Source organism: Hipposideros armiger, unplaced genomic scaffold (genome assembly GCF_001890085.2).
Source record: "Hipposideros armiger isolate ML-2016 unplaced genomic scaffold, ASM189008v1 scaffold_226, whole genome shotgun sequence".
Classification (NCBI taxonomy): Eukaryota; Metazoa; Chordata; class Mammalia; order Chiroptera; family Hipposideridae; genus Hipposideros; species Hipposideros armiger.
In genome coordinates, this window is record NW_017731576.1 from 2,079,966 (window position 1) to 2,096,136 (window position 16,171).

The window sequence follows — 16,171 nt, forward strand, 5'->3', positions numbered from 1 at the left end:
AAAAAAAAAAAAAAAGAAAATCCAATTGATACAATACCTGATCGATGTAGAAAACTGGCAGAGATTTTGGGGTTGAATTAGTAATACATACACAGAAAACTAAGCAAATAAGAGATAAAAATATGAACTTATAAATTTTGAATATTGAGAGGTTGGGAAGGGCATGTACGTAAAGTGGAATGAGGGGGTAAAAGAGCTAAAACCTCATCTTTCATAATGTGATATTAATGCACAATTTTTTTAATGAATACAAGAAAGAAGCAATAATCTTATCTGACAATATGAAAATAAAAATCAGAATAATCAGATGTTGACAGTGGTTGGTTCTGGGGAAGGGAAAATAAAGGCAAAAAGGGGTCTATCATTTTTTCTTACAAATTTTATAAAACTATGTCTTTCTAAGTCTAAAATATACATATATGTAATTTTTATTTAAAACAAAACATGGGCACTAACAAATCTAAGTGAATAAAGGAACTTGACCAGGCCATTGCTAATGAGTGTCCTTATCTCCTAGCATTGAGTATTGGTTCCGCTGCATGGACGTGGATGGGGATGGTGTACTCTCCATGTACGAGCTGGAGTACTTCTACGAGGAGCAATGTGAACGGATGGAAGCCATGGGCATTGAGCCCTTGCCATTCCATGATTTGCTGTGCCAGATGCTTGACCTGGTGAAGCCAGCCAGTGATGGTAAGATTGAGTAAAGGGCCATTTTCATTATTTACCTGTGTAACAGAGTGGGGCACATAATCCTGATTGTCCTAAATTATTTAACTTTACACAGTCTTCCACATAAGCTTCCCAAATACAGAAGTATTTAAGTTTCTCCTTTACTGTTAGTGTTGATGGCAAACTAACAGTTGATGGCAAATCCTGTTTAAGAAATGGTATTTTTCCATAGAAACAGAAAGCAATTAGTGATTGCCAGGGTTTGGGGGTAATGGGTAAAAGGAGATGGGGATGGTACCAAGTTTCCTTTTGGGGTAAAAAAAATTTTAAGGAAATTGATAGTGGTAATGGTTGTACAACATTATGAATGTACTAAAAGCCACTGAATTGTACATTTTAAAAGGGTAAATTTTATCTAAAAAAAAAAGAAATGGGATATTTATAATAAAGTAAACATATACATATACATTTCAACTTCAGTAGAAGTTTGTTGACTTGCCAAAATAGCCCTTAGAATTTACCAGCTTTGTTTTCATGTAGGCAAAATAACTCTACGAGATCTGAAGAGATGCAGAATGGCTCACATCTTTTATGACACTTTCTTTAATCTGGAGAAATACTTAGACCACGAACAGAGAGATCCCTTTGCAATCCAGAAGGTACCAGTATAGTTTTAACTTCTATCTGAGGGCTGAAATATCAGAGGCTGTGTGCCACAGGCTTAAAAAAAAAAAAAAAAAAGGTCTTGTTCTGCAGGAATCTCAGTATTTAAAGAGGTAACATTTAAAATATTTCATCACATACTAAAAAAAAGAGAGAAGAATAAAGGACTTATCATTGAGGGAATTGTATGGCCTGTGTATTTGCATATATATACATTAAAAACTAGTTACAAAAAATGTTTTTGAAAAAAATTGTACTTCTGACATTTAAAAAAATATATCAGTAGGCACAGCTGCATTAGAAAGTATTATATATTGGGCTTGATTTAATTTGTACCATTCATTTCCAGGATGACATGGTAAATAGCTTTCCCAATCATAATGAAAACTAGAAGCTCTCCAAATTAGACAACCTTCAGATAACATAACACTTTCTCACATGTTCATTATTGCTGTGCATGACTCTCAGTTGGAAGTCATTTTACACCTGAATTGAGATGAGCACCTTTCCCCACAGACAAAAACCTGAGGACCCTCAGAAAACCCTAGACATATGATCCATCTTTAGAAACAAACACACACATTAACAAAAAGCAGAATATCACCACTTCCCCTTCTATGGTCCCCTGTTTAAAAAGTAAAAATTGTGTTGACAGAAAAGGACCATTTCAGTTGAGTCGTACAGGAGTGCAACCACAGGAAACTTGTACAGTCTTTTCTTTTTCTTCCGCATGTTGCGTAACTGACCTAAATAGTAGTAAGAACACAAAGATCGCCTTTTAAAAACAAATACTCTGCACCTGATCTTGGGGCATATCAAGGTGTATTATCACTAGCCTAAAGTCAGTATTATATTTCAGTGAATTTAAGATGTCCCATTATTTTATATACCTTTAAGCAAGAAAAAATTGTAAGTCTAAGATGCATGCCAATTTCAGAGATATTAAAAGGGTGGGGTTGGAGTTCTTAAAATGGATTAAATATAGTAATTAACAAATTATGTGATCAATTTTTAGGTACTTGTATTCTTCTAGCCATAAGTAACCTTACATCCTAGGGTAGTGCTAACTCATTTTCATTATGGAAAAACATCATTTTACCTGGAATATATAATCCAAGATGCTACCCATAATGTAGAAGGAAAGAAAACGTATGGCCTTTTCCCCCTTCATTTTTTTTATTTGTTATAAATTTTACTTTTATACCTTTAAATTTTACTTTTCTTTATAAGAGGTGGTAATTGTCAATGTTTGTTCTGATCTGCAAAGAACATTATTAGTTAGAAAGTGCTCAATAAATTCCAGGCACTGTGTTGAAGAGACACTGGTTACATAGAGATGAAAAAGACTCAGTATATAAAGAATGGGTTATAGAGATGAAAAAGACAGAAGAGCAAAAGGTGGTAACCAAGCATACGACATCTGAAAATTAGGTTTGCGAACTCATCCTAGAAAAAGTGCCACATACCTCCTTGCTGAATATCACTACGTTCACCTTCCAAGTACTCCTCTTGGGAAGCTATGCACTGACACCAGTACCTAGTCCACCCTTCAAAGCAATTTTGGAACTTTTTCTGGAATGGCCATCAGAGCTGTCGTCATATTACCCTTGATGTCCTGAATGTCATCAAAATGTCTTCCTTTCAATGTTTCTTTTATCTTTGGATGAAGAAAGAAGTCATTGGGGGCCAGGTCAGGTGAGTAGGGAGGGTGTTCCAATACAGTTATTTGTTTCCTGGCTAAAAACTCCCTCACAGACAGTGCCGGGTAAGCTGGTGCATTGTTGTGATGCAAGCGCCATGATTTGTTGGCGAAAAGTTCAGGTCATCTAATTTTTCATGCTGCTTTTCAGCACTTCAAAGTAGTAAACTTGGTTAGCTGTTTGTCCAGTTGGTACAAATTCATAATGAATAATCCCTCTGATATCAAAAAAGGTTAGCAACATCGTTTTGCCTCTTGATTTGGACTGATAGAACTTGTTTGGCCATGGAGAACTGGCTGACTTCCATTGTGCACTTGGACACTTTGTTTCAGGGTCATATTGGTCCACCCAATGTTTCATCACCAGTGATAACATGGCCCAAAACATCATCTTGCCTCTCCAAAAGGTCTTGGCAAACTTCAACAATCCTTTGCTTTTGTTCATCGGTGAGCTCCTTTGGGACCATTTTTGAAACACCTTTCTCATGACAAGATTTTCTGTTAAGATTTTTCTGTTTCTCTATCAATGTTTACTTGGTTTACTATGCTTCTCATAGCCTATGATTTTGATGCACAATTCGATGAATTTTTGCAATGTTTTTGTCAGTTCTGACCTCTCTTCATCAGTGATGTGTTCTCTCCCCTCAGAAAAACATTTAATCCATTTGTACCCTGCCGTTTTCTTCATGGCATTCTCCCCATAAACTTGAACTAACATATTCCCTGATTTCACTTCCACTCTTGCCAAGTTTAACAAGAAATTTAATGTTTGTTCGTTGCTCTAATTCAAGCTCAGACGTTCTCGTGATGGCACACAAAAACACATAATGAAGACCACTCAGCAAGACACTGCCACACATTGACATGAACACAGCTGTGAGACACTGATATACCACGATTATGAAACCTTAACCGAGCTGTTTGTACAATGCAAACAGCCAATGTAAGCTCACAGTGGCAAGTTCGCAAACTTAATTGTCAGACCTGTATACAGTATAGTGAAGGAAATGATTTGAGGGAGATAGGGCTGTTTTCATGAAAATAACACAGATGACTTGGTGCCTAAGCTAGCTTTTCAAGCAGTAAAAATTTGCCTGAGGAAAGGATGATACATTTCAGGCAGACATGCAACCTCAAGTCACTCCAGATAGCTGCTGGACAAAGTGCCAGAGGCAAAGGGACTAGAGAAAGGTCTCTGATTGAAATGCTAAAGACTGCAACTATTGAACAGTTCATTATGATTTTGTGATTAGAAGTGTAGAAAATCACTTTAGGAGTGTTATTTCAGCACCTCTTTTAACATTTTGAAACAAAACATTTTTCAGATAGGTTTTTTTCAGTGATATATAACGTTTATGATAACCTATCTCCAATTCTTTGTCTTTGATTATTTTTGTTTCCTGTCGTTGTATTCTTTCCAATACTCAGGATGTTGAGAATGACGTGCCTGAGCCCTCCGACTGGGACAGGTTTGCTGCTGAGGAGTATGAGACTCTTGTAGCAGAGGAGTCTGCGCAAGCACAGTTCCAGGAAGGGTGAGTGAATCTCCCTGTGTCTTACAGAACTTTTTTAGCAGGGGTAACCATATAAGGAATATTAAAAACACCTTAAAAATCAAGCTAGTAATCCTTTACTACTTTTGCCATTTTTGAATATCATAAAAATGAATGATTTTAAACAACTTTTGTTGAATGAGGATTTCCCCCCAGCAGTCTTCTGTTCTTAACTAATGTCCTAAAAAGTCTTCTCATGTCCCATTTCCTTTATTAGAGTTGTACTTTTCAACAGAAACTAAGCTTGTTGTGCATTCATATTCCTTTGTTAGTGATGTAAGTAAACTCTACAAATACAGGAGACAACAAAGAACTGAAGCTCTTTTAAATAATAACGATTATCATGTTTGACACAAATCTTTATCATATTTGGTTTTCTGCATTCAACCCTGAACAGGAAGTAACTTCTACAAAGAATTATAATATTGCATAATTCCATAAAAGGACCATGGTCAGAAATTAAATTATCTGAGGCTTTCACTGCTTAGAACATTTTAGTAACTTCATAATTTGTTGACTCTTTCCATCACTTCCAGCAATTCCTTTACTGGTTCCTCTAATTATTCCTTAGTCATTGTTTCACTAAGGCTCTCAATACTTACTATTAATGTAATGCTTTTTTTTGTATTAGTTTCAGGTGTACAGTGCATTTTTGAATAGACAATACATTCATGTGATTTAATAGTCAAAGAAACAAAAGAATTGTAAAAAGTTTCCTACTACCCAGTTCTCTCCAGGAGCAACCACTGTTATCATTTTCTTGTGTACCTTTCCAAAGACACACTATTTCTCCCCCTTTCCCCTCACATGTTTTCACATGCTCTCTCTCATATATATGTGTGTCTATACAGAGATATAGATATATACACACATGTACACATACATATGTATATATATAAAAACAAATACACATACATTTTTTTATCTTACACCTATGGTAGCATACTATATTTGTTTTTTGATACCGTGCTTTTTCCAAATTTTATAAAGTTTCTGTTAATATAAGATGAATAAACTCTAGAGATCTGCTGTACAACATAGTTACCTATAGCTCTTCTTTTGGGTTTAAGAGACAAAAATATGGTATTGCACACTTTAAAATATGTTAAGAGGATAAGTCTCATGTTTCTACAAAAAAAGGAACACAAGGAAAATTCTGGAAGCGGTGGATATACTTAGTGTCTTGGGTGTGATAACGACATCACAGATGAATATGTATGTCCAAATTTGATCAATACATATGATCAAGAGTTATTCATTAAATGTGTATAATTTTTTGTATATCAAGTAAACTTCAATGAAGCTAAAAACAGTAACAGCAAAGACTGGAAGAACAGCATGGTGAACCAAACACTTGTATTTTATGATCACTGAAGTATAAAGGAGGCCACAAAAATATTTTTGGGGCCTTGATTATATGAGGAATAAGTAAAAGAATAACTGAAGGTTAGGGGGCGGGGGTACTAATAAATTGAAGATTATTCCATAGGTGTATCTAACGAATGTTCTAAGTTTTTACAGCTGCGTAATACCATTACTTTACAGTCCTCTGTTCATGGACTGTATATTTCACTATTAGAAATAATTTTATAACATGTTATTTTATACACATGTAGGATAAATTTCTAGAAATGTAGCCAACAGGAGTAGACTGCTTGCAAAGACATAGGAAGAGTTTAGAAAGACCAACAAGAAATGATGCAGACACTCAAATCCAGCAACAGTGGTGAGCCATTTCCACTCTTAGGTCTAAAAGTATAAGGAGGAGATGAAACCATCAACCAGAGCCCAAAGATAATAGCTATATGGAAAGGATCACCTTACAGGACTTGGGACCTTTGGTGATGGGATACAGCCAATGTATGGCAACCCAGGTAAGAGATAGCTGCTAGAATAAACACCCAGTTTCATTCTCCTCATATCCTTCAGTATCCTGCTGCCACTTTTCATTTGCTTCCAACCAGAAACCAGAAGACAAGGGAGCCCACTGATGTGGTCCACTTATGTCAGCCTCCTGGGACACAGAGCTAGGGGAAAAGTAGATCTAGAGGGATAAATATAAAATATTCAGCTCAGCAGAAAATGTTAAGCAGTCCTCCAGAGACTGTACCATCTTTCACCCCTACCATTAAGTCTTAAATATATTTTTTGAGAGTACTGAAGAAGCCATCACCAAACCACTTTCTTTAATCTGGAGAGTTCCTTAATATGCTTAGCATAAAACTGGGGTCTCATTTTTATGTCAATGACCTGGAAACCCTTAAAATCATTGATCATTCATTGGTTATCCTGAGCCTGCCTATATCCACTATATCTGAAGGAAAGACAAAAAAGTGAATTCACAAGCCTGATTCAAAGTTTTTTGGCACTGAGCTTCCTTAGTAGGAATTAGGGCAAGTTTACTGATCTTATGAAGCAACATCACTACTGTTAAGAACATCTATGGACATTTGTAATAGTGAAAATTTTGAGACAAATCTAAGTACCTAATAGGAAGAATAATAAAATTATCCTACATATACACAGTGCAATCCCATGTCACCATTAAAAATCATTTTGTGGATATATGTTTCTTGACTATCACAAAGAAAAAACAGGGACATGGAAGAAGGCTTTCAAAGATCAAGGAAAATGGAATAGAAAAGAACAAAAGTAAGTTTCAGAAAGAAAATTAGGTATATATAAGGAAAACAAAAGGGATCTAACTTATATGTATTAGAGCATATGGAATAGAAAGAAAAATTCAAAGATAATAGACAAGTTTCTTTTAAATAAAAGAAGACCTGAATCGAAAAGGTCAGAAATCACACCATATCCAGAAAATACTGATAATGATTGACCCCAGATATGTGTGGTAAATTTACCAGAATTCAAAGAAAAACAAAAGTTTATTTGGGGGTGGGGGGATTCCATTTTTCAAAAATGCAAGTCACCAGACAAGGGGGAAAAATCAGTCTTGCTTCAGATACCTCCACAGTAAAAAGGAATACTGGAAGACCATCAAACATTTACAACTTTCTCAGAGAAAAAAATTCTGTACTCAACAACTTTATACTCACCCAAGATGACATTCAAGCATGAAAACACAAATGGATATTTTCAAACATGTAAGAATTGGAGGGAATATAGCACCCATGAGCTCTTCTTTTGGGTTTAAGAGACAAACCAAAATAAAGAGCCTGGAAATGGAGCAGCCATGGTGGAAAAGAAATAACAGTGTCTTCAGCATCAGAGCATAATGAGAAGATTCCTTTCTTTCGCCCCTTAAATTTACAAGTCAGACAGACTATAACTCAACAAAGGAATCCTTGCTCAAAACACAAACATGCCTAAAAGATCCACACATCAGTACATCTGAAGGGGGCATATTCAAACGAGTAGGGGAGGCAGGAAGAGGAGAAAGACAGGGATGGTGGCCGCAGATGCAGTTCGGCACCCACCGCTGCTCTAGTGAGCACAGTAGCCATGGAGAAGTCAACCTGCAGTCCTCACACTAGAACCTAGAGTGTAAGAGGGGCAGAAGCAGTGTTCCTCTGAGAAAAGACATCTCTCTTCTCCCCTCCCCATCATGGCAGAGGTGGCTGGGAAGCCTTAAACAGTACAGTGGTGCTGACAACCACTGCTGATGGGTGTTGTAGCTGAGAGATCATGAACTTACCTCCTTTGCCCCACCCATCCGAACAAAGCCCAGTAGAAGCTGTGGAGACGCCTCCAAAAACACAGTGGGCCAGCAACCAAAAAGGAAGTAGCACTAGAAGCTCGCAAAACTGATTCTCTACCGCCTGCCACATTCCCCCACAACAGTGGTGGTGTCCCATAACCCAGGCAAGCCAGTCACAGGGGACACCCACCATCCCAGTGGGTATATGGCATTTTCCTGAACCGAAGCAACACTGCTCCACTGCAATTCCAGGGACACAAATAGTGCAGGTAAGAGAAACAAAAACTTGTGTTATAACACCATATATACTGGGGGGAAAAGAAAGTATCCTAACTTTCAACTTGCTGAGTTGTTTAAAACAAAACAAGGAAAGAGGGGCTGGCTGAGTGGCGTGTTGGTTAAGAGTTGGCTTGGGATGCCAGCTCTGAGCAGCAGGCCCGCCGGTTTGGAACCCACATGGCCAGTGACGCTGCGCCCTCTACAGCTAAGATGGTGAACAACAGCTCAACCTGGAGCTGGACTGCCATTAGTTACCGGCAACCGTGTAGGCTACAGTGGAGCTGAAGTGGGCTACCATGAGCTACCGTGAGCGGCTGGCAGCCAGCCTGAGCTGCCGTGAGCCACCGCGAGTGGCCGTCCAATGGCTGGTAACCGATCTGCCTCAGCCGGAAGAGCGCAATGATCACAATACCAACATGGGCCAGTGAAGCAACATCCTCCACAACTAGAATGAAGAACAAAAGGACAGCAACTTGTCTGTTCTCCTTCCCCAATTCCCCAATGCTGTTCCCTCCCCCAATTCTACAATAAAATCTTTAAAAAAGAAAAACAAGAAAAGAGCTCACTACCTCACATGTGCAGTAAGAGAAACAATCCATCAAATACCATGAACAACCAAGGTAACACGGGAGCACAGAAAGAAAATGAAAAATCTCCAGAAACCAAACTCAAAGTTGTGGAAGACTGTCACTTAAATGACAGAATTTAAGACTATAGTTGTAAAGAAGCTCAGTGAAATACAAGAGAAGTCAGAAAGGCAGTTCAATGACCTCAGGGATAAAAATGAACAAAACAAGTGCTTTACCAAAGAGACTGAAACTATAAAAAAGAACCAAACAGGAATTCTGGAGCTGAGGAACTCAATAAATGAGATGAGGAATGCATTAGAAAGCACTGGCAATTGAGCAGACCATTTGGAAGAGACAATTATCAAGCATGAAAACAGAAGCCTAGAAAAGATCCAGGAGAAAGAAGAGAGAAGAGTTTTTAAAAATGGAAGAACTACACGAGAACTATCTGACTCCATCAGAAAGAGCAACATACAGATAATGGGTATACCAGAAGGAGAAAAGAGGGGAGGAGGGAAAAGAGAACCTACTAAAATAATTGAAGAGAATATCCCAAGCCTATGGAAATAACTGGACTTTAGAACAGAGAAAGCTAACAGAACACCTACTTATATCAACACTAAAAAACCTTCTCCAAGACACATTTTATTCAAACTGTCAAAAATTAATAACAAGGAAAGAATTCTCAAGGCAGCCAAAGGAAACCCTATTAAATTATCATATTTTTCAGTAGAAACATTACAATCCAGGAGAGAGTGGAAAGAAATATTTAAAATATTGAAAGGAACTCTCAGCCAAGGATAATATATCCAGCAGTTATCCGTTAGATATGAAGAAGAAATAAAGGCTTTCCCAAACAGACAAAAGCTGAGAGAATCTACCATCACAAGACGTACTTTACAATAAACATTGAAAAGAGCTCTTCTACTGGAAACAAAAAAAGTATACAAAACTTTTGAGTAAGATGACTAACAGAAGTAGGAAATGGCAACTCACAGTAATATGCTATGAATCTTTATTAGAATGGAGACTACAGATGCTGATAAATTTATATTTCTCTAACAATGGCTACAGTTAAAGTATGTCTTAAAAATTTAAAGTCAGAATCAATGAGAGGAGAAACATCTGAATATCAGGCTAGATCTAACTGCAAACTAAGTTTAATTACAGGTAGCTAGAGAGCGAGCTATGCGGTAAGTCAGACGAGTTAAGTCTAACTCCGGTGCATTATTGATTCCCAAATTTCACCCTTACAAAAATCATCTACAGATTCAGTGCAACCCTCATCAAAATACCAAAACCATTCTTCACCAATATAGAAGAAACAATATAAGCATGCAGAAAGAACCAATTTATAAAAGTAATAGCAGAAATCCATGTATTAGAAAATAAACAATAGATAAAATCAATAAATTCAAAAGCTTTGGTAATGTCAATAAAATTGATAAAAAAATGTAAGGTCAATCACTAAAAGAATAAAAATTAAATGGAAAACTTTCTAATTTTTAGAAAAAGACAATTGATTAGTAATTAGTAGTTAGTAAAATGGGAAAACACTGAGTAAAAAAACTCAGTCTACTAAAAACAGGTGTGTTAATCAGCTTTCTTTTGGTGTCTAGTGACCTGAACTCAACTCAATTTGGCATAAGCAAAAATAATATAATTAATAATACAAATAATTAGCAAAATGGAAATTGGCTCATAGAACTGAAAAATCCAGGAATATTACTGACTTTAGAGACTCAGACTTTATCTTTTTCGTATCTTAGATAATGCTTTTCTTTCCTTCTTTCACTTTTCAAGTATTTCATAAATGCTGGCAACATAATCACCTAATAGCTTCAAGTTCAAATAAAAGAAAAAATTCCTTTCCCACAAGTTCCAACAAAAGCTCAGAATTTGTATCCCTTTGGCTGGAATTGGCTTGGTTTGGGTCCAATCCCTGAACCAACTCCTGAAGGAGTTAGGCCTAGAAATAATCTTGGACAGGAGTCAAGTCCATCCAAACCATATGTTTTCCCAAGGAAAATTGGGGAAATTAGAAAATATGGCCAGAAAAAAAGGGAATGCTGTACAAATAAAGGAAAAGCAGATGTGCACTATAGTAAAGAATGGACAAAAATATAAAGACAGTACAAAATAAATAGCCAGAATAAGTCCATATAAAGTATCAATCAAAACTCAGATTAGATTAAAAATCCAACTGTATACTATTCATTAGATTTGTACCTAACATAGAGGTAACAGTCAAATGAATAAGTAACCAGAGGAAATCAGGTATGGCGATATTAATGAGACAAATAGAATTGAAAGCTTAAAAAAAGACATCAATATTTCAACAGTTGTCTATGATAATAAATTATGAACTTTATGCAATATATAAAACAAATCTGAAAAATACAGGGAAAATGGACAAGTTTGTAGTCAACAAATCAAATAGGCAAAAAATAAAAATAAAAAACAAATACAGAACTAGTAAGCTGTCAGAGGTACTCAAATATATACTTGGTATCTAAAAAGTATATATGAAGCCTCCACAAAAGTGCTTCTGTATTAAAACATGAAGAAAATTCCAACTATTTTTTTAATTACTAGTATGCAGGCTACAGTTGTTATTTAAAATGTAACCTGAAATTAACAGCAGCAGCAACAACAAACAACAAAATGCACATATCTGCAAAGTTAAAAATAAAATTTTTTAAAGTGTTAAATATTTTCCAAAATAACTATTAAGCTTAAAGAACTCAAAATACAAATTACAATCTTTTTAGAACCAGGCAATTAAAGCATTATATTTATTAAAGTCTATAGGAAATGACAAGGGAAAATTTGTAACCTATATATTGAAATAAATGAATTAGGCTATCTTTCGCAGGTGCATGAAAAAAAATGGCAAAATAGACCCCAAAAAAAGTACATATAAGGAAGAAGTTAAAACAGTTTTATTTAAGCAAAAGTCTATTACACACACACACACACACACACACACACACACACACACACACACACACACACACACACACAAAGCATACTATGTACCAAGCACTATTCTAAATATTTTAATTCATTGGGTACTCACAAAAACCCTGTTTTGTAGATGCTATTCCTGTTTTACAGATAGGAAAACTGAACCACAGAAGATTAATTTGTCAAATCTACCAATATATAAAAATAAGTGGGCTTTACCCCAAGATTGCAAAAATGGTTCAGCTTTACAAAATCTGTCCTTAACAGATTAAAGGAGGAAAAAAAAAACATAAAATATAAACTGATTCTCTGAAAGCATATGATAAAATTTAATATATTTTCTGGTTTGGAAAAAAATCTTAAAACTAAGCAACCTTGAGGAGAGTTTGTCCTTGACAGTTAAAGAGTATTAATCCCATACCCCAGAAAAAAAACAGTTAAAAGGATAATAGGAAAAAAATCTTATTTGTAATATCAAAAAAAGTGATTTGAAAAATATATATGAATATATAAAATGTCATCAAAAGATATAAAGACCATTTTCCATGTTAAAATTATTTTATTAATTTGATATAATCCCCCAAAATACCGTATTTCCCCATGTATAAGACGCTCCCATGTATAAGATGCACCTTAATTTGAGGGCCCGAAATTTGGAAAAAAATGTATTACATAAAGTTATTGAACTCAAGTTTTATTCATCATAAAATTCATACAACTCCTCATCACTGTCAAAACTCCCAACCATTAGCTTGTCCTCATCTGTGTCTGATGATGAATCACTATCTTCATATAGTGCCTCGTTCTCAGTTCCATCTATAGTATTTGAAATGCCACACTTCTTAAATGACTTGACAACGATCTACAACTACTGTATGAGACGCATCCAGTTTTTAGACCCCAAATTTTTCGAAAAAGGGTGCATCTTATAGATGGGAAAATACTGAATGTTGTGGAATTTGATAAGCTAATTCTGAAACTCACATGAAACAATAAATATACAAGAATAGCAATGAGTTTTGAAAAGAAACAAAAGTATGGTGGGGCACAAGGAAGGTGTACTATTAAGGCCATAGTCATTTAACCAAGTATAGTATATATGCCTAAAAAGAAAATTTATTCATAGCAATGTAGTATATGATAAAGATGTGTCTTAAATGTATCCCAAAAAGACCAACTAGTCAGTAAAATGTTGGCTGTCTGGTGGGGTGAAAAAAGTGCATATTAAACTAATGTGTGCATGCAAATATACTTTAAAAGCATAAAAATAAAGGGAGAAAGTTATAAGGAAATTATTTATAAATTTGAGTATATGTAAAAAGTGACAATTGTGTATCACAGTCAAAAGGCTAACAAACTGGGTTGCATCATCTGAACAGTAGTGTTCTTTTACAAATCAGATCCTTCTAAATCAATAGTAAAAACATGAATATGACCAATTCTGAATGGTCAAAAGACAGAAATTTCACCCAGGAAATAAACATGAATATTCCTACTTCACCACCAGTTAAAATGTAATAGATATAACTTTTAACTGTGTATACCTATCAAAGCCCCAAACACATGAAATAAAAATTGCCAGACAGTTCAACAATTATAGTTGGAGATTTCAACACTTCTCTTTCAGTAATTAATAAAATTAGAGACAATCAGTAAGGATACAGAAGACTTGAACAACACAAAGTATTTGATCTAATCAGTATATACAGAACATGCTACAAAACAACAGGCAAATATACATGTTTTTCAAGTATGCGTGGAACTTCTCTGGGGTAGACCATGTTAGGTGAATAAAACCAGGTTCAGTGAATTCAAATGGATTACAGTAGTATAAAGTATGTTGTTGGACCATAATAGAAATAAATTAGAAATCAATAACAGAAAGAAATCTGGGAACCCCCAAATATTTGAAAATTAAATATGATACTTCTAAAGACACAAAGGTCAAAGAAGCCATAGGGAAATTTAAAATTAGCTCAAAATGAATGAAAGTAAAAGAAAATATGAAAATGTATGTGGTGCATTTAAAGTAGTGCTAAGAAGAATAATCATGGCACAGAAAGGTCCTAACATCAATAATATAAGGTTCCACCTTAAGAAGCTGGAAAAAAGAAAAGCAAATCAGATCCCAAATAAATAGATCAGAGTAGAAATCCATGAAATAGAAAATAGGAAACAGTATGAAAGAATTGATGCTACCAAAAGTTGGTTCTTTGGAAAGATTTTTTTAAAAACACAAATCTTTAACTAGACCAAGAAAAAAAGAGAAGATATAAATTAAACTCAGGCATGAAGCAGGAGGCATCACTATAGACAGTACAGAACTCAAAATAATTATAAAAGAATATTATGAACAAACTTCATCCCAATAAATTTTACACCTTAGATGAAATGGGACAAAATCCTAGAAAAACTCAAATTACCAAAATTGAGTCAAGAAAAAATGGAAAATCAGAATAGATAATATCATGAAAAGATACTAAATTAGTTACTAAGTCTTCCCCCAAAGTAAAGTCCAAGCCCAGGTGGTTTCACTGGTAAATTGTCATATATGTACAGAAAAAAAATACCAATCTTTCACAAATACTTTCAGAAAATAAGAGCAGGAAAGAACACTTCCAAACTCATTTTATAAAATCAGATACTGAAGCCAGACAAAGACATCACAAGAAATGAAAACTACAAGCCAATATCCCTTGTGAACACTAATATAAAATTTCTTACAAAATATTAGCCTATCACATCCAGCAACATATAAAAAAGATTGTACACTTTGAGTGGGGTTTATCCCAGGAATGGAAGGCTGGCTTAACATCCACAAATCTATTAACGTGATAGACCATATTAGAATAAGGGACAAAAAAACCACATGATCATCTCCATACACACAAAAAGAGCATTTGACAAAAGCCAACATCCACTCACAATAACTCTCACCCAAGTAAGGATAGAAGGGAACTTCCTTATCCTGATAAAAGGTACCTATAGTTAACATCATACTTCAGTGAAAAACTGAATGCCTTCTAAGATCAGGAACAAGGGAAGGATATTTATGTTCCTCACCATTTCTACTCAACATTATAATGAAGGTCCTGTCCTGTGAAGTAAGAGGAAAAAGACATTAAAAGTATTCAGATTGGAAAGGAAGAAGTAAAATTGTGTATGCATGTATTATGTAATCTTTAAGTAGAAAACACTAAGAAAAGCTACTAGAACTGACCTGTGAGTAAGGTCTCAGAATAAAAGCTTAATATACAAACATCAGTTCTATTTCCATATAGTAGCAATAAGCAATCAAATAGTGAAATTCAAAGAATACGACTAATTCTATTCACAATAGCATGACAAAGAATAAAATACTTAGGAATAAATATAACAGGAACTATAACACTTTCGCACTGAAAACTTCAAAGCAATGCTGAGAGAAATTAAAGACTTAAGTAGGATTAGAAAGCTCAGTATTGCTTTGTTTGTTTGTTTTGGGTTTTTTTTTAAGATTTTATTGGGGACTCGGGGAAGGAGAACAGACAAGTTGCTGTCTTTTGGTTCTTCAGTCTAGTTGTGGAGGACGTTGTTTCACTGGCCCATGTTGGTGTTATCATTGTGCTCTTCCCAGGTGAGGCAGATCAGTCGCCTGCCATTGGACGGCCACTCACGGCAGCTGCCAACCGCTTATGCTGGCGGCCAGATACTCACGGTAGCTCACGGCAGCCCACTACAGAAGGGGCTGCAGCCTATGCAGACGACTCATGGCAGCCCAGCTCCAGGTCAAGCTGTTGTTCACCATCTTAGCTGTGGAGGGCGCAGCATCACTGGCCCATGTGGGATCCGAACCGGGGCCCTGCTGCTCAGAGCTGGCATCCCAAGCCAACTCTTAACCAACGCGCCATTCGGCTGGCCCTCAGTACTGTTTAAATGTCAGTTCTCCCAAAATTGAATTACACTTTAACCCATTCCCTATCAAAATCCCTGCAAGTTTTTGTTTTGTTTTTTGTTTTTTGTTTTTTTTTTAGCTGAGCCATCCTGCCACCTGTTGGCAGCTCAGCGGCAGCTCAGCTTGGGCAGGGTGTTGAACCACTGTTGCTCAGAGTTCGCATTCTTGAGCGAG

The 16,171-nt window shown here is 35.7% G+C and overlaps 1 protein-coding gene across 5 annotated transcripts in view; it reads left to right on the forward strand.

The window, feature by feature from the left end:
* PPP2R3A (protein phosphatase 2 regulatory subunit B''alpha) overlaps positions 1-16,171 on the forward strand; it is a 155,852-nt gene that overhangs the window by 127,135 nt on the left and 12,546 nt on the right. For all 5 annotated transcript variants that reach the window (XM_019654587.1, XM_019654584.1, XM_019654586.1 and 2 more), the window contains 3 exons: positions 518-693; positions 1,213-1,331; positions 4,463-4,569. In XM_019654587.1, the coding sequence (XP_019510132.1) occupies positions 518-693; positions 1,213-1,331; positions 4,463-4,569 (402 nt within the window). The remainder of the gene's footprint in view (positions 1-517; positions 694-1,212; positions 1,332-4,462; positions 4,570-16,171) is intronic.